At 37.0% G+C, this 25,841-nt stretch overlaps 2 protein-coding genes across 4 annotated transcripts in view; both read right to left on the reverse strand.

Moving 5' to 3' along the window:
- The window catches only part of LOC120516166 (collagen triple helix repeat-containing protein 1-like), a 44,559-nt gene extending 40,789 nt beyond the window's left edge, over nucleotides 1-3,770 (reverse strand). Inside the window, exon 1 of one of the 3 annotated variants that reach the window (XM_039737643.1) lies at nucleotides 3,454-3,770. In XM_039737643.1, the coding sequence (XP_039593577.1) occupies nucleotides 3,454-3,567 (114 nt within the window). In that variant the 5' untranslated portion in view covers nucleotides 3,568-3,770. The remainder of the gene's footprint in view (nucleotides 1-3,453) is intronic. The other 2 variants (XM_039737644.1, XM_039737645.1) reach the window with 2 other exon arrangements.
- A 3,792-nt stretch (nucleotides 3,771-7,562) lies between these two features.
- LOC120516148 (frizzled-6-like) overlaps nucleotides 7,563-25,841 on the reverse strand; it is an 88,999-nt gene continuing 70,720 nt past the window's right edge. The window contains exons 5-7 of the mRNA XM_039737614.1: nucleotides 19,162-19,310; nucleotides 12,854-13,294; nucleotides 7,563-10,046 (exon numbers count right to left, since the gene is read on the reverse strand). Coding sequence (XP_039593548.1) covers nucleotides 9,899-10,046; nucleotides 12,854-13,294; nucleotides 19,162-19,310 — 738 coding nt within the window. The 3' untranslated portion in view covers nucleotides 7,563-9,898. The remainder of the gene's footprint in view (nucleotides 10,047-12,853; nucleotides 13,295-19,161; nucleotides 19,311-25,841) is intronic.

Genomic DNA, 25,841 nt, shown 5'->3' on the forward strand with positions numbered 1-25,841 from the left:
ATCTTTAGGTGTGAAAAATGAATTGCACCATAGTAAACTCAATCAAGTTAAAGGAATTTGTGTCATCTGTTTAAATTCTTTGATTACCAGGCCCAATTTGGGTCAACACCAGAAAAACAAATGTTTCTAACTTTTTCCTTACCATAGAGTGATGCTATTAGTAATTGTAAAATCAAATGATGTCATGATAAAAAACAAATTATGAAAATCTCATACAGAAAATTAGTTTCATACCTTAACCTTTGGGGCCCAAAGAAACTAAAAAAAACATACATACATACATGTTAAATGGAACATTTTCAGGACAGTAGTCAATCTTTCCAAAAGTTACCATCCTGCCAAAATCTTTCCCACTGTAAAGTGTAAAATTTTCCCTAAAGTCTCCCAAATAATTAAAGCAACTCCTCTGGACCTTTAGGTCTCACTTTTCTTAAGTAAGGTTAATGCTGTCAACTGCTGACAACTAAAAACTATAGGTAACCCAAATATTTGTGATTCAGTTATAAGGTACAAATTAACAAAATTTAAATTTTTGATTATATCTCTGTTTGCGGTGGGCTGGCACCCTGCCCAGGGTTTGTTTCCTGCCTTGTGCCCTGTGCTGGCTGGGATTGGCTCCAGCAGATCCCCGTGACCCTGTAGTTAGGATATAGCGGGTTGGATAATGGATGGATGGATTATATTTCTGTCTCTGCAAAATAAATGGGTGAGAATTTCTTTCCAAAAACTTCAATTTTTAATAAAAAGCAGAAAATCAGGCATGCTGAAATACCACTGTTGCTGACCTGCTTTACCCTGCAGACTCTGACAGCATCTGAACAAGATAACAGCCATAAGAGGAAGAGCTCCACAGCTAACTGCTTTACTCCTCAGTGTTAACTTTTACCAGGGGTCTCCAGGTAGAGCCTGGTTCTGGATTTGTTTACTGAAAGTTTCTTTTATGCAAGCAAAGCACAAAATTATTATTTGTATCCTGATTAGTGTTTCTTGTTGTTGTGGTCAATTCTGTCACCACCGTGGCATTGAAGTAACCCTGTAAGTGAAGAAAAACTTTCCACAGTACTATTGAACAGCATTGAACCTGGTTCATTTGTGGAATTAACACTCCCTGCTGAACACATTTCCACATCTCAAAAATGTGCATGTTACTCTACATTGGCCCAACAGGTTTCTACATACATGGGCCCTGCAATGAACTGGTGACCACTTTAGGGTTGCTGACTCCTTTGTGCCCTACACTGCTGGGAAAGGATCTGGCCCGATGCAACACTTATTGGATGATGAGGATTTCAGAATGGAATGGAAGCACCTATGATTATGAACTTGGCTTGCTGGGAGAGACTTGCTCATGTTTTTGTTTCTCTTTCTACTGCTGTAACAGGTGTCTCCATTAAAAGCCTCACGAGTAAGCGTTGACCACTAGTAACTCCAAACCAGCCGGAGTTTGCAAAAGTGAGTAATGCTAACACATAAACAAAAAGCACAGACTGACACTTCGAGTGATCTTTGTATACATTAACTTATTACTGCATCATGTATATGATTTTAGATAGGTACAATATTATCAACATATGACAGTTACATTGGTATTACATCAACTGTCCTCATGTAATAAAAGCAAACTGAAAGAGTTAAAACAATTGCAGTCATTTTCATGATTTTATTAGAGTAAGTCATAGTTCTGTATATCTGAAAACATTCCAGGATTGTGAAAGAACACAAGGCTTGTCCAGTGTTAGGATAATCAGTAGTCTAGACAAGGGGAAGAATTACTTCACCAAGCCATTTCCACCCCTCCCACACTAGTTACATTGTCAAGGCAAATACAACAGTCACATTTCATGGGGATTACTTGGGCAGAACTTATATATCAAATTTAAAACAGTACTTTTATATAGTAGTTCAGCCAATCAATTATGCCTTGTTTAATATACTGTTTTTCACAAAAGCGCTACAAAAATACAGAGCCATGTTTAAGTAAGTTTGTGTCAAAGCAGAGACTGCAGCTGCCTTACAGTTCCAGAGGTCTGTGTTTGAAACTTGACACAGACTGTTTGTTTCTCTTACACCAGCAGTGTTTTTCCCCTCCCATTTTCTGCATATGTGTCTTTCAGTAATTGCTTACCCTAAATTGCCCTGATTTGAACAAGTATGGATGTATGCACAGGCTTATGTCATGAAATTTATGAAATGTTCTGGCATTCTGCCTGATGCTGCAGGGACCCTGCATTGGAAGATATGAAATTAGGAAACAAGTAAACAAATATTTTAGTCATTACTTCAACGCAGAAGGGGAACAGTGAACAGATTTTCTGTGATCAGAGAATATTCTGCTGCCAAAATACATATGAATAATATTCGATATTCCTGTATATCAGTAATGAATATGAAAACCTGACAATTTAAAACATTTTAAATTGTATCTGTCATAGTATTTTATGTAATCAAGAGTAGCGCGACATACTTTTAATGTGAAGATTAAATATTACAAATTAATTAAAAACATACTGTACATATACCTGTCCAACTAAGTGCATGTATTGTCATTAACTACTACTACCAACAATATTTTAACTTAACTATACAGATGAGAATACAAAGAAAGTTCGAAAGTCTGGTTTTGTTCCTATCGCTGAGACCGCTGAGCTGTGTTTGGTAGAACAATAATCTCATTTAAAACCGCTTAAAGCATAAAATCTACTTCAGAAAAATGTAGACGAGTTAATAGGCGGGAGCATGAGACAATGGGTGTCCTTCATTGGCAGAAACAGTGCACAAATCCGTTGAAAAATGTTAGAATGACTGGCCGCTTCATGTCGCCCCTCAACCAAACAATCAGTATTTCCAGCACCTTTTCATTAAAAACCGTCGGCTAACTGACCGTCTGGACTGGCAGGACCACAAGCGAAATATAGAAATGTAAACTTAATCCAATTCTGTGGTGTCGCTGGTAGTAAAATACGTAAAGTAATGAGCAGCAGGAATTTCCTCAGGCGGGTTCTTTGACGCGGTATCACTCAATTGACGGGCATCCTCCAATATACGGGAATGGCACTCCAGCCTCACGTCTTAACTTTGCAGTGTAAAAAGTAATCGGCCGTGTTTAACAAAAGTGAAAAAATTGCCAAAATCCAGTATTTCTGCCACTGACTACTTCGTTATCATGCCTTAAGAAACGCGACAAGAGAAATATTGAAATCCAGAGGCAGACACGTAGACGGCGCAGGATCATCTGTAGCGATCGCGCGACAACACGGCGCTTTGTGCGCACGTATGCGACTTTATAAAGTCTCTTTCAAAGAAACACGATTACACCACATATGCATGTTTAAGAGAGTGACTAGAAAATCAAACAGCAACTAATGATTTCTCTGGGAATGCAGACGTCGTTCGCAGAGACCGCGACGCGCTGCACTAAAACTATGCAGAAAACAGTACTCAGAATGCACTTACCCGGTCCGGCAACTCACTCACGTCTCTTTGTCTCATCGCCCTCAGTCGTGCTTTCTCGCTTCTGCCTATTGGTACAAATAAGAGGCAAGCGAGTAGAAGCAACGGAGCCCACATATTCACAAAGACACCCTTCACCAAGACACGATTCAGTCACAGTAAGTGGAAGTGCTTGGAAGCCGCGCTGCGCGATACTGTTTCCTCGAAGCGCATGCGAGTCTGAGTTCAGGAGTCCCGAGGGATCTTGGCAATCCCCGGGCAAACCCGCCAACTTGCTTGCTTTTGGAACGTGTTAGAAGACGCACGCTTCCTCCGAAGAATGATTTGAGTCAATCTATACAGCAGTCAGGGCGTATTCTCAACCGCATTGAGACTCACATGACGATGAAAACTTAAAACCTTAATTCAGCGTTTTATACAGGTCGTTGTGTGTTAGTGGATAATAGTGCTTAATAATGTAGAAAAAACGGGTGTTAATGAAACCAAAATGTATAAGTAATTTACATATATTTATGTGATAATTGTGTTCGCGAGTTCAAACTTAAATGGCTTCAGAATCAGCAGGGCACATACTTCATGGTAACGTAAGTAGGGCCTTTACCTAAACATTTTCAGGACTTGCACTTTTAATTATGGGGCACCGGGAGCTGGAGCCTATCTCTGCAGCATCAAAAACAATGTGGCCAAATATTAATTTTTTGTAACCTATATATCCTGTTGTGCAGAGCGTATAATTGTATGATTCTTTTTGGTTTTCATTTGGACAACACTCCCCACACAGGCAAATCAGGTCCATGGCTCCTGTGAGTATAACATTTCTTGCCAGTTGAGCCAAAAGGGAAGTCCATTAGCTCTAGTGGCTAATCGGGATTCTGAGTTAAACAGTGTCTCCGCTTGGGAGTAGCCGTGTTTCTTTTGAGCCCTAGTGTATTATTGGACACAAGGTCTCAGCCAAGGCTTTTTTTTTTAGCTATTTTGGTATATCTGTTTTAGGAACCCTCCATTCACCCTGCTAACCTGTGTGGGTTCAGAAGGTCCCAAGCAGTTGTTAAGCTTACTCATGCCAGGAAATATGCCTGATGCCCACCAAGTGTGGATAGGATTCCAGTCCACTGTATGGCATATTCATACATAAACCAATCCTAACTGATACTGAGTCAGTTTGGAGTTACTGATCAGCTTAAAGTGCATGTTGTTGGGGTGTGATCAGTGATAATAATACAGATACAAAAGAGAGTGAAAACTGGGAAGGGAAATCCTGCCTAACTCATTAGAGGAAGCAGCTGTGATCACCATTATCACTCTTGAGTTATCTAGATAGATAGATAGATACTTTATTAATCCTAAGGGGAAATTCACATAATCCAGCAGCAGTATACTGATACAAAAAACAATATTAAAGAGTAATAAAAAAATGCATTTAAAAGCAGACAGTAACTTTGAGTAATGTTAGCATTTACTCCCCGGGGTGGAATTGAAGAGTCGCATAGTGTGGGGGAAGAACAATCTCCTCAGTCTGTCATTGGAGCAAGACAGTGACAAAAGTTTCATAATTTCATATGATGAAATTACACATTGAGCAGAAACCGACTGACCAGTTTTTGAAGCCATCCTATCAAAAATCGTCAGTAGTGGTGATTCTGGTTGTCATTCTGGACAATGTCTGCATTTGCAAGTATTCATTCCAACTATTTTCACAATCTGAGCTCCACTTTTGTGTTAATGTGTGTTTGCAGAATAATTCAATAACATGACTGAATATACAGGAAAATATCAAGGAATAATGACTAGCTGTTATATTCTCTGCAAATTGACAGAATGAGGTAACAAGTAGTTTTAGCATTTCATAGCTCTTTCATCTCATTTTGATTGTCAGTCTTCAGCATTGTATGTATGTTCTGTGTTTGTGTCTACTCTGGGAAGTATAGCGTACTTCCATTGTTTAAAAACATGTTTGGCACATTTAAATTGGTCCATTGTGGATTTGTTTGTTGTGGTTGTCTGATCTGATGTTGTGTCCATTGCTGTCAAATTTGGATTCAGCTTCTCACAAAACCTAATTAGGAAAAAAAGGTTTAAAGGATGAATTCATGAGTAAATAATGATCTAATTCTCAAATTTGTTTCCATGTGTAACTGGTAGAAAGTGACATAAATAATGTAATCTGGGTACAAACATTAGGATATGGATTATGTTTTTCTCTTTGTAATCTGGTTGTCTATCAATATGCCAATATACAGTATGCAGAGTAACTGGCAACCCCTAATTGGCCAGTTCTAAGTTAGTGCACACCTGTAATGGCCCGGTACATGACCCTGCCTGATAAAACAGGTTCACAAAATGGATAGATTAATTTCTTTTAATTACTTTGATGTACAAATGATACTTAGTGTGAAAGATTAGCAGAAGAGTGTTGTATTTGCTATACAGCTTTTCTGCTGCCTTTTGAATAGGCCATTTGTGAAGTGTTTCTGGGCATTATGATAACAAAGGCTTGCGAAAGACTGTGTTTTTTAGACTTTTTGCTTTTAAATGAAACATGATTCCTGTCTCACCTTTATCATGAATGAATTTGTTTTATTTATTCTCAGTTTTAATAAAATTATGTGTGTGCAACCTTTCACTTATTTATTATGCTGTACCCCAGGCATAATTGGTGCTATGTCTTTACACATGTCTAATTAAAGAGAGGTTTCTCTTGCCTTAAGTATGTTTCTCAATATATATTTGTCTTATCAGCAATTAACTGTAATTTTATTTGCTGGTCACAATTTGTTAAGGGTATTGGTTACATAAAAAAAATAAGAATGTATAAATCAAAATCACAATGAAAAAGTGACGCATGGTGAAGCAAGAAGTGTGGTAAAGGAGTAGGTGCCTATGCAAATAACTTTAAAACGGTATAGAGAGGAATAGAGGATGGGAGCATGTGCTGATTACAGAGGCAAAGTTATGACATCTAATCAAAGGAATTCATTTAACATCAGAACCTGGCCTGAGATAACGGAACTGGTTGGAAACAATAACTGCTCTAGGAAAAGCATTGGCCACCTACTAACTCAGTGAACTCAGGAAATTTAGAAAAGGTGGCCCTACTGTGAATGGCAAGGCACAGGCCACACATATTTTATTCAAAGGGAACACTCAAACCACTTTTCACTTTTTTAGTAATTCTTAAATGTTAAGAAATAGTCCATTATGATGATATTGTAATACTATGTGCTAATTTTAATAATATGAATAACAAATTGTTTTGATTGTTTATATTATATACTGAATATGTTTCTTACTGTATTCATACTGGTCTAACTTATTATAAAAGTAAAATGTTTTAAAGTTTTACCACTAGTCACTAAATACCAAGGTTCTTAGTGATTCTTTAAAGACCTATTGCAGCTACAGTCACATAATTTACACTTCATACCTAAAATGCTGTGCTGAAAGTATTAATTTGCTGTACGGTTTACACCCTATTCTTTGAGGATGTATCACTGACATATTGTATAATACATAATGAGATCCTATGCTGCAGACATATTGATTTAAACAAAGCAGAGTATGTAGTTAAGAAAAAAACACAGCTCTTCAGATCATTTCATTACCATAATTTTTTGCTTTAAATATGTCATTAATTGCACTAAAATGTTAAAAATATAAGATCCATTGTTAAACCATTCTAATAACCAATTTTATCACAAAAAATATGAAAGTGAGAATGTCCTGCTAGCATTACAGTAGAATGCATAATGACTTATTACAAACAATAATGAAGGATACAAGACACTCAAGGGAAACAGCACAACACTGTAGAATTCAGAAAAATTACTTTATTCGATTTAAAGAATTACAAAAAGTTTCAGTGAATTCAAAACTATGTACTAAATTCCCGTGCTTTGCTGGTTTTACACCATAAGGAGTTTAACTGCACACAAGTAGTGCAAGTTTTATCAAAAACTACTGATGACAAAAATGATGTAATTCATAAAGCCTGGATTATGACTTTAAAAAACAAACCTTTATGATACCCATAAAAATGAAACATTTTGTACAAGTTCAATAAGTAATATTTATTTATGTTTCACCTTTTATATTTTTATCCAGTTATTTTGAACTTTTTTTTTCCTTACACAGTAAATGTGATATCAACAAATACCAAAAATAAAATAAGCAAAGTAATACTTCCATTTGTAGAATGTAAATTTCTCTTTGGTTTTTGAATACCAACAAAAGCGGCAAAAATGTGTAAATACCGGTAGATTATATTTCTCAAAAATTGCATTTATAACTAGTGCTTGTTCTGACTGTGATCTTATAAACAGTACAAAAATAGTAATGGAATTTAAATATTGTTTTAGTAGATACTTACCCCCTATCTTTTAATTATTAATCACTTCTTATGGATTCCATAGTATTACATCTTTGGCCCAATCACATTTTGCTCAGCTAATGATTGTGTTAGTGGGAGATCAAAGAAACAGACACCAAATAAAAAGAGTAACAAAACAAGTGTCATAAGAATGGAGATTAAATATGCACATTTTATTTGTCAAGAATTCTTTGGAATTTGTTATTTAAAAGTGGAAGGGCTTCTTTTGTGTCTTCATGCTAAATACATCTACTGTAGAATGTTTCTTCAGTCTTGTGTGATGAAAGAAGGAATAAGCAAATAAAATGAAAAAAGACTTTAAAAAGGGTCTGAAAGGATTCCATAGTCTTGAATGAGTTAGACAATGTTTTTTGTAACTTTGTGCTTTATGTATTATCTTTTCAAAATGTTTCTAATTCTTATAACAGTAATAGTTTGTTACAAAGGGTGATCTCAGTTCCTTCCAGTATACCTGTTCTCCAGTTTTGTTTTATCTCAACATACTCCATCTTCCATTTCTCCAGTTGGATAGCTGACTCTTATTTTGAAGTATTATACATGATTTTTTAAGTAATTTCAGGATGCCTACTGACTATGATGACATTTAAAATTAATTAGAAGATAATCAACATTTGGGGGCAGAAAGGAGGTGGAGATATATATGCAAAAAGTGCAGCACAAAAAGAGTGAGCAGCTTTTCTTAATGAGATAAAACCTCACACCTTCATGGGAAATGAAAAAAATCTAAATACACATGTTTAAAGAAATGATCACCACAAAAATAAGATAGGGAGAAATATTAAGCATAGCTGAATACACCCCAAAAAATCACATCTTCATTTGCTCAAATACAACAATTGTTCAACTTATTATTACTTAGTACAACACTGAAGTGTTTGCAATGTTACATCACCCGATAACACTAACATATCCAAAATGTATCTTGGTTTTGTGAATTTGCACATGCTGTATGCAGTAAATACATGACGCATACCAGGTGCACTTCTTTCAGCATAAAGCTAATTTCTTTGAGGGGAGGATGATCTGTTTTATTGATTCAGTCCAATGCCATTAGTACAATACATATTCCACCATCCATTTTCCAACCCACTGAATCCGAACACTGGGTCACGGGGGTCTGCTGGAGCCAATCCCAGCCAACACAGGGCACAAGGCAGGAACCAATCCTCGGCAGGGTGCCAACCCACCACAGGACACACACAAACACACCCACACACCAAGCACACACTAAGGCCAATTTAGAATTGCCAATCCACTGAACGTGCATTCCATCTTGATTATATATGCTTTTGATAGATTTATTATTACCAGTTAAATCTCAGTTTTTTTCATATCCAGCCCCAGGACTGTAAGAGAACATTTGGATTGGACTTGTCACATGCAATTTTGAATGCTCAAAGCTGAGTTATTTCTCATTACTTGATGAGTTCAAATTTACAGATTAATGGACCAACATTAAACTGTTAATGTCTCTTATTTTTACGAAATTTACAAATGGTTTATTACCTTTTTGTTTAGCTTACCACCTGGGTACATTTCAAAGCTAAAATTTATTTTTGCATAGTTCAGTAATTTAAAAGTCATCTGAGTAGAAACATTTCCATAAATCTTATGACTGTGTTCTTTTAAGATGATATAAGCTTTAGTTATAAATGATTTAACCAGTGGTTTTAACATATACATATAAAACATAAGAATATGACTCATAAGAGACTATAAAAATTAATTTTGAAAAATAAGTAGCAAAAATAGCTTGCAGAGCAGGCACTCTTAAAACTGCTTTTCTTTATTTTTTCTTAATTCTAAACTGTAGTAGTGCAACTCTGTGTATACTCCCCACGAAAATTCAGTGTAAAGACTACAGAAAATCTAATGTAAATCTTTATGATTACTTACAAAGCTTATTTAAATCCACCTAAAACCCTTAAAGCCCTACATCCTGCTAATCTAGGCACTAATCTATCTGTCAAAGGCCAGCTGCAAGTCTCTGCTCAGCCACAAATGTCGATTATTTACATAGTCAAATAAACTTGGTTGCAGGCTGCTCATTCATTGAAGTGTTCAGGCATTGGAACAGCTCTTATCCATATTTCTGTCATCTGACAACACATACACTGGCAATGTGGTAGATCCCTTGATACTAGATCCTAAATACCCTTGTCCTGTGTAGACGGGTCGACCTTCTGCAAAATCACTTTGGGGGGTCAGCCTAGAAACAGAAAATATATATAAAAAAAAAAAAAAGTAACAACAGAAAAAAATCAAAGAAACTAAAAAGGTGAAAAGTCTTAGGTGCAAATTACAACAGCAAACTTTGATTTACATCTACCTTTAATTCATCTATCCCATTTCATTATGAGATATATTGCAGCCACATGACAGTGGAATAGCCATCAAAGTTATCAGCAACAGTAGAAGGAAATGTGTGCTAAAAATGAAGGTATGGTAACAAAATGTAAGAAGTTAATTGGCTGAAGTCTTAGTATAAAAAGCAAGTGAGGCTTTGGAAATATCTGGTGTTAATAGTGTTAATGCAGCAATAACCATCAAGAAGAGGCAAATTAATAATATGTGGCGAAGATTACATGGAGCATGTCTTGTACAAAACAAAGACGATTTCAGTTTTGAGGACTGAATAAAAAAACAGTATTATATGGGTGTGCACAGCTTTAAAGATGTTTTTTACTTCCATGTAACTGTCAGTTTGGTGATGGGGTCAAAACTTGTTATCAAGTTAAGTTCAGACTGTGATAGTATGATGTTAAAAACAGTTGACTTTAGTATGGTGTTTATATATGCCTGCGTGTGTGTACATCTGTGAAAATAGAAGTTGATCTTCATGTTTTAAATTTACAATTTTCATTAAAAAGTCTGTGTTTTGGCATGGTTTAGAGTGCCTGGATGATGACATCCCAGAAAAGACATAGCATTTTAGACCATGCAGTTTCTGAGATATCTGCCCTGAATATTGAGGTTAATGTACAATTAATACCTCCTGGAGAAAAAAAACAAAACATATCTTCCTCAAACAAGCACCCCCTTTTACAAGCTCTAAGCCTATTGTTTTGGGTCCACTTTGGCACAGTACTTATCCCCTTGCCCTTCAAAAACAGTTTGACCTATGTCCGATGATAACTGCCATAGAACCTATTTAATTTGACTGGGATTTTTGCAGTTTGCTCCATTTAGTCATGGGATTAGCCCTTGACATTTTTACACAAGTAGTTTTTGAGCTATATATGATTTACTTCAATAAACATGTTTGCACACACAAGTGCAAGATAACTGAAGATAAGTTATCTTGTGAAGGTAACTGAAGTGTATATGCTTGATGCTGAAAAGAAAGAAATGAACACACACACACCTTGATTTGTAAAGGTTGACATGGACACACACATTAAGCCATCTTTGTAGCAATCTTTTTATCTATGGCACTTAAATAATTTGTTTGACCCAATGTGTTTAGTTTCAAATTAAACATCTAAGTTGTTCATTTGATTGCATTTTCTGTTACTTTTACTCTATATTTATTTGTGTAAATAACAAATAAGTTAATTTATTTGATTGTATGCTATTGTACGGTACAATCAGTTATTTTGTAAAGCAAAACCTTACATTGAGTGATTTCCTGTGGCATCACTAAAGTGTAATTTACAAGGAAGTACTGCATGGACCATTGCATACCGATTTTTAAATTAATAATAATGGGATCAAAAAGGCCGGGAGAAAGTACAGTACATAATATAGAGACAATGCTGAATTAATTAATATACACCTTAATGTAAACATTTGGGTAGCACGCTTACACAGTACATGTGTACTGAAGTGATTTTAGCTGCAGGTGGAAGCTCCTGTCACACCCTACACAACTGTGTTTGATCTTATTCAGGAAAAGATCCCAGTCGCCCCAAGGGAGAAAGACTTTCTGAGACTAAGGTCATAAAGCTTCTGGACAAAGGCAGAACCATAACAACAGTTGTGTGGAGCTTCCAATTGCAGCTAAAGTAACTTCGGTACACATGTACTTTGTGAGCATGCCCATGTCAATCAAACACAGGAAGCTCTCCACTTTACTTGTGATTTACGCTGTAGGAAGATAAGTAAATAAATCAAGGTAAATAACATTTGATCTAGCTTTTATATAACATATATACATGTTTTTTACATAAACACCATCACAAAACAATCACAAACAGGACTTTGCATGATACCTTGGCAAGCTCTGTAAACCCTGCTTTTTCTTTGAAGGACATGTGTGGTGCAGACTGACTGGCAGGATAATGCCCGACCTGTTGCTACATCGAAACGGTGCCATCCTTTGCCTGTACCTGGCAGGGACACCCTGAGGATGGAAGGATGGGGGGAGGCAGCTACTTCTGGACACTGCCTCTCCCAAAACGGTAGATGGCAGCTCCCTAGGAGTGTAATGGTGCCCTGGATTCCTGCACGGCATCCTGGAACTTGGAATTCAGCTTCTCAGCCCCATTGGGTACCGTGGGTGCTGCCAGGAGAAGCCATGCCTCATTCATAGCCCGGATGTACTCGCAAGTCACAAGAAAAGAAGCCCCAAAGTACTTCCAGGTGGAAGAAAAAAAGCCAGTTCCTCATTAGACCCAGAAGTGATAGCAAGTCACATGGTTGGAAGGACAGAAACACTTCCAGGTCAAGGACTATATAAAGGACTGCTGGAGACCCAGCAAGAGAGCTGGAGTCGGGAGGTGCAGGACAGAGCTTGCTGGGAGGTGTTTAGGAGAGATTTCATTTATAAATATTTATGTTTACTGTTTAATTGCCTGTTTATTGTGGCTGGGGTGCTTTGGAGGCACCATCATCAAAGAAGAAGTATTAAAATAGCTTCTTGGTGCTTTTAACCTGTGTCCAGGGTGTCTGTCTGTTGGGGTTTAAAGGGGCAACAGCGACCTCTAGCATCTTACACTATAAAAATAACACAAATTTAAACCAATCATATCCTAAGAGCTCATTCATTCATTACACAGCTTTTTAAGTAAATCGTACCTTCCATCAGGAACTCGTTGAAGACTCTCTGATAAGTTGCTCATTTTGCCAGAACTCCCAGCTTTATTTCTTCTGTCCATATCTGCAGATAAATCACGTGTAGGCTTGGTCTGGCCAGTGGCTTCTCGATCTCCAGATTTTGGTAAAAGAGGGTACATTTTAACACATTCTCCCTGTTCCATTGGCACCCTCCCAGAAGCATCTGGGTTAGTCCCAACTTCAGAAAAAGTGGTCTGAGCAAGAGTGTCTTGATTAGCAATGGCCACTGTTGATGTGCCATGGTTGGCACTAGCCCCGGTGTTGGTCCCCATTGATTTGGAGATGACCTTTAATTTATGAGAGTTTGATTTATAGTACTTCTTCTTATGTTGCACTCTTGAATTTTGCTTCAGGAAAAACTCACATGACTCTTGTAGCACTCTCCGACTTTCAGTGATAGGACTGCAACAGATATCAATGTAAATTTTTAAAAACAGATTTCAACTCTGATACCCACATAATAGGTAGAAATGAACATTCAAGTCATCATTTGTAAGTAATGATATAATCTTATTCTTTCCAGAACAACAGTTAAAAATTAATGTGGCCAAGAAAGAATTTTATGCTTTAGCTTGAGATTTGCTAGTCATTAGAATACAGATATTTGTGAACAGCAGCATCACTAAACTCAATCTCACTCATTTACAAAACAATGTTATTTATTTTTTTTTATAAATCTGTTGATCAGTTTTACTCTGTAAGACAAACATGCTTTTTCCAGGAGCCGTCAATTCCAAGATAACATGTTGTGTATACTAAAGTTGCATCATCATTAATACTAAAACTATAAATTGTTACAAGTTTTTAAGTGATTCTCTCAATGTTTGAAGTGCCAGTTAAACTGTCTTTGCTGAAACCAGAATATTGAGATTTTTACATTTTAAGTTCTGATAAAATGCTTGCACAAAATAAAACGCATCCATCTAACCAACTACTTGTATTTTCAAACCCACTTATCCTAAACTGGCTGGAGCCTATCTCAAGCAAGATTGGTGAGCAAGGCAGGAGTACTCCCTACATAGGGCACTAGGCCATAGCAGAATGAACAAACTCTAGAGCCCATTTAGCAGTGCCAGTTCACCTAACCTGTAAGTCTTTGGACTGTGGGAGGAAGCATGCAGGGAGCATGTAAACCCTGGTCTCCTTGTTGCAAGGCAGCAGTGCTACTATATATATATATATATATATATATATATATATATATATATATATATATATATATATATATATATATATATATATATATATATATATATATAATTAGGGCTGGGCAAGTTAACGAGTTATTATCGTAATTATTTAGTAATTAATGCAGACAATTATTTTATCATGCATTAACTCATTTTCTATTATTATTATTATTATTTTGAAAGCCTCAGACTCGCTAGTGATCGGTAGAGATCAGTAATCTTCTTGTTACAGTGCTTTTCAACATGCTTTTGCTAGAAGGAAAGTTAGCTTTGTTGATTTGACCTCGATTCCCTGCACGTGCATGAGTAGCGAAGAGCAAACAGCTTCTAAAATGGCATATAGAGGGATACCAAAGTGAATGCTCAAAGCAAAATAATCCATGGATGACTTTTTTTGGTATTATCGCTGAATTGGACTCTGATTTGTCGGACTCCGATTTTTATGCAAGTGATCTGGATATCTAGATCAAAAACGAAAGCAAGGTACCGGCATCAGCTGATCAGTCCCCAGCTGATCGTGGTGCTGAACATGTTCGTATAGTTGATGCACCTATGGCAACTTTCACCTGGGAGGACAGACACTTGCAATGACAGGAGGTACAAACCATATTGTGTCTCACTGCAACTACCACCCGTGCGCACCTGTCTCACGTGCATTCCTGCTGGCCGTCGAGCTGCTGCTGCAAATAGGCATCGACAACAGGCAAAACAGGCAGCAACAGACATTGTATGTTGATTTATGTGTGAAACCATTGCTTTGTGCGCTTTTCAGAAAACTGAGTTTTTTGGAAAAAATATTAGCTGTCAAAGAGTTGTTACTGAACATGGACTGTTTATGTTGCTCTGCTCCCAGATAAAAGAAAATGTTTCTGCTGGTATCTGTTCTGATAAAAAAGAAAATAGATTTAGAAATGTTAACTTTTAAAATTAAAAAAAAAAAAAAAGCTTGTCTTGCTTTGTGCAGTAGATACAATTCAATTAAATGTGACTAACAGCATGTTTATGTTTGTTTACATACGATGTACAGTGGAACCTCGGTTCACGCACGTCTCTGAACACGTACAAATCAGGTTACGACCAAAAAGGTTGCCAAACTTTTGCATCTGTTCACGACCACACACTCAGTTGACGAACAAACCAGTTTCCCTTCCGGTTCGTACACGCCGATGAATTCCGCACGTGTTCAGTCTCTCCCTGTGCATTCGCTGTGAACTCTTTGTGCTCTATTTCGTTTCCCTTCTAGTTTGAACACGCCGATGACTTCTGCACGTGTTCAGTCTCTCTCTGCACTGTACATTGTTCTCGGTGCATCACACAGAGGGACTCTCCCTCAAAACTCCTCTCAACCCAGCTTCCTCCTGTGGTATAGCGGGTCCACAGCTCCAATCAAAAAGGCCAGTTTTATAAAATAGTCACCGCACTAGTGGCTTAGCAAGGGGGCGTGGTGATGTGTGGCCGAAGCGGTTCTTGAGGAGTTCGTGATGTGGGCGTTCCTCACCTAAGTGCACAGGTGAGAAGCCGTCCGCATCCGTAATTGTTCCCAGGAGTTGCTGATTGCCATGACTACCACGCCTCTTCATAAATAGAAGCACGAGTCGGCTAGAGGGAAAAAGGAGAGAACAGGAAAGAACGGGAGGTTGCAGGAGAAGGCAGGAAGCAGGAGGAGAAAGCCGGTGCAGGAGAGAGAGACAGCAAGCGAGTGCATGCACTCGAGGCAGAGCGCGCAAGGGAGAGAGAGCGAGCGAGAGCCTGGCTGTTTGTCTCAGTGTTATTCAATCTTTTTACATTTAGTTTACTACTAGCAAAATACCCACGCTTCGCAGCGGCGAAGTACTGCCTTAAAATTTTTATTAAGAAGAAAATTAAACCTTTTTAAACTGAGGGAAAATATACCAATAATTATTTGTTAAGGACCTCTTTGTATACCACATTGTGAGCTCGGCCCTCCGGTTGTAATATGACCAAGCTGTGCGCTGAGCTTACTCTTGAGCATGCAACGTACAGTTGGCCATGTGAAAAATAATCTTGTCTCAAATCTCACAGCTTAGATTGCTGCTGTCATAATCGGTTTGAGTTTCATGGGTTGTTTCAATTACGACAGTATTTGTAGGACTTGTGTTGAAGAGACATTCGGCATCTGTCAAGCGTTGTAAGTATACAACCTGTTTCATCGATAACTTTACATCCAGCTTTTGAGTTTAAACATTCATAAACATCAAAGTGTCCACTACTGAAATCGTCAAATGTCAATCTAAGATGTTTAAGAGGCATTGGCGGTTGTCAAAAGGTGTAAAATATTTGGCCATTTCAGTACACTTGAAAGCGACAACCGAACAATTCAACGGCAGCCATCAACTCACATGCAGATGCATAGGTGAAGGGCTTAAGCATTTACTCTTCTAGTGCTCCTGTGTAGAATAATTATCTCCTGTACCGTCACACCCACCTTGAACCTGTCCCAGTCATTCAATACATAAGACACAATGTTCCTCAAGAGTGAGCCTGATATGGCCGTGCAATATGTAACAAAGAGAATGGAAAAGGTAGGTGCCATCTCCGGGCATGGAAACCACTCGGTAAGTGACAGTTCTTTGATCGATAGTGATCATCTCGATTGACATGGTAATGGGGGTTGGAATGATAAAGAAAATGGGTACCTGAGCAATGTAAAGTAAGTGTAAAATACCTATACAATAACTATAATTGTAATAAACAAACAATAAAACAGCGGAGAAGCCGTGGATTAAACAAAAAGGCTGTAGTTATCAGTAGGGAGACGTGAATCCCGTGGTGAAGCAAGGAAGGGAATGTAGAGACCAGAGCGACGGACGGTCTTATATAGGCAGGCAGCCAACAACGTGGGAGGCATTGGGATGGGGGACCCAACGCCACCTCACACGGTGACCGAGGTGCAGGCTATAGACGTATATATGTACATAAGTACTATTCAGTTAGCGTTGGGAACCCGTGTACCAAATTTCTTGAAGATGGGCCCATAAGTAACAAAGACTGTTGAAAAGTTCAATATGGTGGCCGACAGTGGCATCATACCACCGAAATAAGTACGTACATTGGTTTCGGTTAGTGCAGGGAAGCCACCTACCAAATTTCGAGAAGATGGGGCCATAAATAAAGTTCAACATGGCGGACGTTGTTGACTGTTATGACCATTATTTAGAATTTAGAATTTCTAAATGAAACCTGCTTAACTTTAGTAAGTAAGCTGTAAGGAATGAGCCTGCCAAATTTCAGCCTTCTACCTACACGGGAAGTTGGAGAATTAGTGACGTTTGGAAAATTCAATATGGCGGCCGACAGTGGCGTCATACCACCGAAATAAGTACGTACATCGGTTTTGGTTAGCGCAGGGAAGCCACCTACCAAATTTTGTGAAGATGGGGCCATAAATAAGAAAGTTCAACATGGCGGACGTTATCGACCGTTATGACCATTGCGTGTAAAATTTCGAAATGAAACCTGCTTAAATTTTGTAAGTAAGCTGTAAGGAATAAGCCTGCCAAATTTCAGCCTTCTACCTACACGGGAAGTTGGAGAATTAGTGATGAGTGAGTGAGTCAGTGAGGGCTTTGCCTTTTATTAGTATAGATTACACTGTGCATTCTATGGTATAATTAACTATTTTGTGCTTAAAAATCTTTAAAGAAAATATATTTACAGTTTGTATGGTCTGGAACAGATTAATTGTATCTACATACAATCATATGGGGGAAATTACTTCGGCTCACGACCAAATCGGGTTACAACCAGAGTTTTGGAACGAATTATGGTCGTGACCCGAGGTTCCACTGTATATGAGACAGGGACTTCAAAGAGTATTTCTTATTTGGTGCTGACTTCCCACAACTGAAGCAGAAATTTTTACTGCTCTAGTCAATTACTTAAAGTCAGTGGGACTATTCTGAATATTCTGTGTTGGTGTGACAACTAACAGTGCTGTATGTGTGACAAGTACACATTTGGAAGTTGTGAAAAAAATGCTAGATGCAGCTGCACCAAAACTATTGTGGAATCACTGCATTTTAAACATGGTTGCTAAATATGGTGGTGGAGCTTCATGCAACTCTGTAGGAAGTAGTAAAAATTGTAAATTATATTGAGAATAGTGATAAAATTTCAAAATGCTTTTAGGCATTTTGTCAGGAGAACAGCAGTAGCATTGCACTTTGGTGTCATTCATAGGCTTTCTTGAGGTAAACTGCTTTTATAAGGGTAAAAGTTTAAAAGTGGGCAGGTAGCCTTCATCAAAGAAAAATATTTAAATTTGGCTGCACACTTTGATAACAGTTTATGGACTGTGCACATATCTTACCTGGCTGAAATTTTGAGCTCAATTAATGTTTTAATATAAGGGCAAGGTAACTGCCACTTCAATAAACTGATAAAAGTCAGTGCCTTCTGGAAAAATCTCACACAGTGCACTAAGTATGTGCCCCTCAGTACTAATTATGATGGTGAGACTGGATGTCCAGCACAGACTCAATTTCAGAACAGAAGCAGCAATAAGCTAGAAGTTGAGACGGAGCTCAGAACCGCACTTTCTTCACTTTCCCCTGATTTTGACAAACAGACAAACCCAAGTGTCCCAGTTACAAATAAAAATGGACACTAAATTTAATTCAGTATTAAAAACGCCTACTGCAGGTTTTCAGGGAGGAGTACTATATACATTTCATTTGCTATGTACTCTGCACTTAAAAGGTGAGTATGGTTTTATTGTTATTTTTAATATATACCATTCAAGGGAAACTGTTGGCTATTTTACATTAAAATTACCATGAATAAAGGATCTTCACTGAAAAAAAAAAATAGATACAAATTTATATCAAGGCCAAAAAAGTTGATAACCACTTGTCCATGTGCTTGAACAATCACTTAGGTAAGCAAATAACATACCCGCAATGCTATCAACAATCAGACAGATCATGCAGAGTTTTAAAAATCAGTGTTCTACAATGAAAAATGTGTTTCATAGATAAATTTAAGTTTAATGTTAAATTACCCTGGTTTTCTTTGTCAAAGACAATAATAATATATGACAGTACGTATTAACATTCTTACTCTCTTTTGCGTGTTTTGTTGAAGAAAAATGCCCATTCTGTACAGGTCTTCTTATTGCTAACCCAGAAGACTGCAGAGATGCCAACAATCAGTGTCATGAAATACTTCACCAAGAAAAAGGACAACTCCGGCTTTGTTAAATTCTTTACCTAAAACAGGAAGAAATATTGGTTGAAATTTACATCGGAATAGTGTAATCCTTTGTATTCACTGTCAATCAATCAGTCATGTTATTAAATAGCTGTTAATAATAAGAATTAATAAGAATGTTGAACAAATATTAATTTAGCTAGTCACAAATGGAGCTTTACAGCTGAAAATGGAAAAATGAACATGCTGAATAAGAATATTCTCAGAAGTACAGAAAAACAAAATTTGGTAATAAACACAACTAAAATGACTAAAACACAACTAACAACAATAAAAGACAACAAAAACAACTGAAGTAAGCCATTCAATATGGGTTTGTATAATCTATATATAACCTTTGAGCATTCTTCCAAAAGTTATTTATTTTTTAAACAATGTTTAATTTAAGTAAAAGATGTTTCAAATTATTATTTCTTCATGTACTCCACCTGCATTGCATCTTAGTGCACTTATTATTGCAGCTTCCAAGATTCTAAATGTCTTCACAAAAAAAATGTTTTGGCCTAGTTCAAAGCTATATTCTGAAGCACCTATTTTAACTAGATGATAACTTTCAAACATTACATTTCTGTCAGTGAGAATGATGGCCATAGTTCTTCCCACTCCTCATCAATGAGCATTCTGTTTTCATCACACTTGCTCAAACTTTTTTGAATATAGTTATTCCAAAACATATTGGCTGGTTATAAAGGTTGGTTATACAATAGTGAGAACATAGACAGGTGTGAATTTTCAGGTTTTTAACACTTTCTGACCACAAGAATCTTCTCTTATGTAGCTGGTGTAAACCAAATAAACTAGCAAGCATATCTGCAGTGCAGCCAAGTAGAAATCTCCACACAAGATTAACAACTAGTGAGTACCAAACTATCAGAGTGAAGGTTCCAATGTTTCCAAGTGTCAGTGAGCTACCTTACAAAGATGGCTTATAAAACAAAAAATGAGGAAACCTTTTTAAGAATCATTGTATTATTAAAATGTTTAAATATTTGGCTTACCCTCTATTAATGGCAGTTACACCCCAATTAATTTGTTATGTTTATTTTTCAGAAATGTAGGACAAATGTTTTCTACAAAGTGATAAAGAGTTGGCTTTTTAAACTAAGAAGTCTTTATTTTATTTCTTGCACTTCTATTTTGACATACTCATGAAAAAACAGAAGTTCTGCCCAATCAATATGAATAAATGCTAAAATGCTGAACAAAACCTTATGTAAAATAAAAAAACAACTAATCTATATGATTCAATTTTTATAAATGTTCCATCTTCCAATAAAGTCTTTTTTCATATCTAAGCTTTCAGAGATTTTTCAATTCAATTTAGCTTTTTGAGATTTTTAATATTCCCAGTCTAAATGCTCTGTTGCTTGCTATTTTTCTTTCTTTTAAAACACCTATTCTACAAGTCAATTCAGTCCTGAAAAAATCAATAAGCTTATGCTCAATGCTATGGCAGATTACCTCAGATCTAGAAAGTTGTCGGTATGCAAGGTTTGATGTAAGATATTAAAAAATTTATGGATTAACAGTGTAGCTTTTTCATATGAACATTGTGCTCACTGAAAACCTTAAACATAATTGAACAAAATGTGATTAATATCCCTACTAAACAGATGGAACAAATAATTAAAATTGACACTTCATCATATGGAACTTACACACTTACTGTACATCTACAGGGTGAACAGATGAGAAAAACGTCCTATTATTAAAATTAAACAACAGCAAACAAGCCTTTATGGCAATGAAGGCATATCACTGATACGTACAGGTAAAGTATATTTCAGGGTTAGAGAAAGACAGGCAAATCATGTCCTTAAAAAATAAGGTCTAACCCTAACACTATTGTTTTTTTTTGTTTTGTCAATATGGTTTAAGTTTGAAATTGTTTCTTTCTTTGTAGTAATGGATGCAAATGCGTTTTGGATGAAGTCTCTAGAATCCACATTGGATGCATAGATATTTATCAAAATCACTTTACAATTAAATACATTTCCCATTATGATCACATATCACACTTCAGGGGCAGATAACTACATCTGGGACTACAAATGAAATTTTCTATGTATTAAGATTCCCACACCTCTAGTTTTCTTTGTATAGCTGGAGTGGAATATTTTGCCAGTCCAATCTCTTTGCAACCAAAACTGATCCTTGCTTAACAAGTGAGTCTCCTGTAAAAATACAATCTTGATGTGTATAACTGTTAGTTGAGATAATACTTTCTTCCTCTTTAATTCATGATTGAGACCGGCTCACAAAGTTCCCTGTTGTGTCATAGAGACATTGCTTCTAAACTCTGGTTCACATTTTAGACTCTTAAATTAAACTTTAAGTTATTACACACAATACCTTTAAACTTAGTTTCCAATTTTGACAGGAGTTATGGATATGAAGCCTATTGTTGTGTTGGCACAATTGTGGGGGTAAAAAAGAAAGATTAAAAATAGAGGCTAAATCATACTTCACAAAGTCCTAGTCCTCTGACATGCCTAGAGACAGAGCACATCTAAAACAAAACAAGCCTGCCAGCAGCGGTGTAGAAAGATTAAAGAAGAGATATGTATTGGCAATACAATCCAAATACTATAAACCTAGAATATAATCTTAAACAGTCCCAAAAGAATAAACCCAGGGAATGATGTTAGACAGTACCCATGGAGAAGCACCAAATGTATGACAGTACAATTCTAATATAATAAGCCAAAGGTATGATATTAAAAAATCCCCTTTGGGAAACTAAAAAAAAGGTTATAATTATAATTAAAATGTAACAGTAGCCAAGAAGGGAATAGCATGTATAATTACGGCAAGTGTCTCATTGCGAATGGACCAAATTGCAGGTAAAATCTAAAGAAGAAGGACATCTCACGCCTGGACAAACTGGTGAGGAAGGCAGGCTCTATTGTAGGCACGGAGCTTGACAGGTTGACACCCATGGCAGAGCGATGGGCGCTGAGCAGGCTCCTGTCAATCATGGAAAATACACTGCATCCACTGAACAGTATCATCTCCAGACAGAGGAGCAGCTTCAGCGACAGACTGCTGTCACCGTCCTGCTCCACTGACAGACTGAGGAGATCGTTCCTCCCCCACACTATGCGACTCTTCAATTCCACCCCTGGGTAAACGTTAATATTATTCAAAGTTATTGTCTGTTTTTACCTGCATTTTTATTACTCTTTAATTTAATATTGTTTTTTGTATCAGTGTGCTGCTGCTGGATTATGTGAATTTCCCCTTGGGATTAATAAAGTATCTATCTATCTTTGCCTTCCAGGACACAATGTGACTCACAATTTTCTTAGCTCTTTTTCTGCTGGAGAATTAAAAATGAAGAACTTGCCTTGAATATCCACTCTCAATTTAGCAGGATACAAGAGGCTGTATCTGTTTTTTCGGTTTTGCATGAGTGCTGTTTAACGCTGTAAAATGCGTCAAGTTTAGCAGCTGTTGAAGGTGAGAAATCAGGGAAAATACGAATGCAGTTATTTTCAAATATAATATATTGTTTCAGTATGAGAAGTGACATCAAATTTACTTTGGATTGAAATTTGGTGAAACAAACAATAAGGCTCCATCTTTTTAGGCATTCGATCCACATATGGGGTAAGGTGCTGATTATATCGGTGTCTGATTTAAAGTCCTCTCCAATTACTTTAGAAAATAGTTCAGCTATGAACTTCACTGGGCTTCCAGGAAGACCTTTAATTCTGAACTTATTTCTTCTATATCCAGCTTCCAGCACAGTTGGTCTGTCTCCAAACACTTTGCATTTGGAGTTTGTTGCCGTTGCTTTTTCGTTAGCGCCGGATGACAGTTTTTCAACTGTTTCAATATGAGACTTGAACATTTGCTTAATGTGTTGAAACTGAGCAGCAAGTGCTCTAAATTTATTCTCAGACTAACTCACAATTTCCTGTATTTTCTTTCTCAGTTTTTTCTAGCATACCTTTAAGGGTTGCCTTAAAGAGATTATTTAAACATTTCTTCTGGTCTTTAATATTCTGAAGAAGCCTCTCATTTGTTCTGTTTATCTCCTTTATATCTTTACTTATATCATTTTTAACCTTCTTTATATTATTCATTAACTTCTTTATATCTCCCCCGAAAGTGGTAGTTATTGCAGTAATCATTGTGGTGATCATTACCTTCAGCTCGGACTGTTCGTTTAGGCTTTCTCCACTGCCACTGACTCGTGAGGGACAGTTGACAGGGCGGATAGTAAGGCTGTGCTCAGTTCCAAGGAACCTTCTGGAATCAACACGCTCTCCTGGCCCAATTCACTTGAAGCTTCATTCCCACTTTGGCTCTTGGCTGGAGCAGAAGCTGCAGTGTAAGATCCCCAGAGCACTGTTCTTTCATCTATATGTTCCAGGTCAGTCTCTGGCAGGCTGTACCTTGAACTTGACCTTATTGCCATCTCTGACCACGCCCCTCTGATCATGGAGCTCAGATCACTACACCCCACATACTCGTCTCAGAGATAGCATCTTAAACCCTTTTATTAACTGACAAGAAGTGTACAGAATTTATATCCAAACAAACTGATTATCTATTAGAGACAAATGCATCCTAAGAGGTCTCTGCAGGAATACTCTGGGAAACTCTAAACACATTTTTAAGAGGATAGATTATTTCATATCTCTCCCACAAAAATAAATCCAAAACCAAGAAGGCATCAGAAATAGTCCGTGAAATTGCTAGAAAAGCTGAAGAACACACCAGGTCTCCAAATTAGGCACTTTATAGGAAAAGACAGGCTTTGCAATCAGAACTCAACATCTTGAAAATAAAAGAAATGGAACAACTCAATTTTAAATCATGACATCATTACTATCAATAAAGAGAGAAGGCTAAACAGATCTTACATCAACAAATCCACTAGCAAGAAGTTCACAATGCAATATCACTAATTACCAACACAGAGATAAAATCATTAACCATAAAAATATAATGCACACATTTAGAGACTACTGTAAGTTCTTATATTCTACTCAGTTTAAAGAAGACAGGACACAATCTAATGTGTTTTCTGATGCATTACAGATACCACAGCTAGATGCTCTTAGTGCAGAGGAATTGGATGAACCTCTATAATTCTCAGGATTACCACACGCTATAAAACTCACTTCAGAGTGGAAAAGCAGCAGGTCCTGATGGCTACCCTGCTAAACTTAATTAAAAAAATCAATTAAGTTAGCTCCCCTTTTATTAGCAACATTTATAGGAGCCAGAGACAATAAAATAATACCTTAGCTTCCAATCTTCAATGCCTATTTAATGTAATATATTCACCCATAAAGTCTAACAACCTGGAGATCTTATTATCTTTAGATGCAGTAAAAGCATTCAATATTGTTGAATTGGACTATTTATTCACTACATTGCACAACATATATAAAATATATACACACACATATTATATATATATATATATATATATATATATATATATATATATATATATATATATATATATACAAACCGGATTCCAAAAAAGTTGGGACACTAAACAAATTGTGAATAAAAACTGAATGCAATGATGTGGAGATGGGAAATGTCAATATTTTATTTGTAATAGATCGTAGATAACAGATCAAACGTTTAATCCGAGTAAATGTACCATTTTAAAGGAAAAATATGTTGATTCAAAATTTCACGGTGTCAACAAATCCCAAAAAAGTTGGGACAAGTAGCAATAAGAGGCTGGAAAAAGTAAATTTGAGCATAATGAAGAGCTGGAAGACCAATTAACGCTAATTAGGTCAATTGGCAACATGATTGGGTATAAAAAGAGCTTCTCAGAGTGGCAGTGTCTCTCAGAAGCCAAGATGGGTAGAGGATCACCAATTCCCACAATGTTGCGCAGAAAGATAGTGGAGCAATATCAGCAAGGTGTTACCCAGCGAAAAATTGCAAAGACTTTGCATCTATCATCATCAACTTTGCATAACATCATCCGAAGATTCAGGGAATCTGGATCAATCTCTGTGCGTAAGGGTCAAGGCCGTAAAACCATACTGGATGCCCGTGATCTCCGGGCCCTTAAACGACACTGCACACAAACAGGAATGCTACTGTAAAGGAAATCACAGAATGGGCTCAGGAATACTTCCAGAAACCATTGTCAGTGAACACAATCCACCGTGCCATCCGCCGTTGCCAGCTGAAACTCTACAATGCAAAGAAGAAGCCATTTCTAAGCAAGATCCACAAGCTCAGGCGTTGTCACTGGGCCAGGGATCATTTAAAATGGAGTGTGGCAAAATGGAAGACTGTTCTGTGGTCAGACGAGTCACGATTCGAAGTTCTTTTTGGAAATCTGGGACGCCATGTCATCCGGACCAAAGAGGACAACGACAACCCAAGTTGTTATCAACGCTCAGTTCAGAAGCCTGCATCTCTGATGGTATGGGGTTGCATGAGTGCGTGTGGCCTGTATTAGACAAGAATGAGAGAGCATTCCTATTTCTAAACTTGAGAAACTGGTCTCCTCGGTCCCCAGATGTCTGTTGAGTGTTGTAAGA

Source organism: Polypterus senegalus, chromosome 15 (assembly GCF_016835505.1).
Source record: "Polypterus senegalus isolate Bchr_013 chromosome 15, ASM1683550v1, whole genome shotgun sequence".
Taxonomy (NCBI): Eukaryota; Metazoa; Chordata; class Cladistia; order Polypteriformes; family Polypteridae; genus Polypterus; species Polypterus senegalus.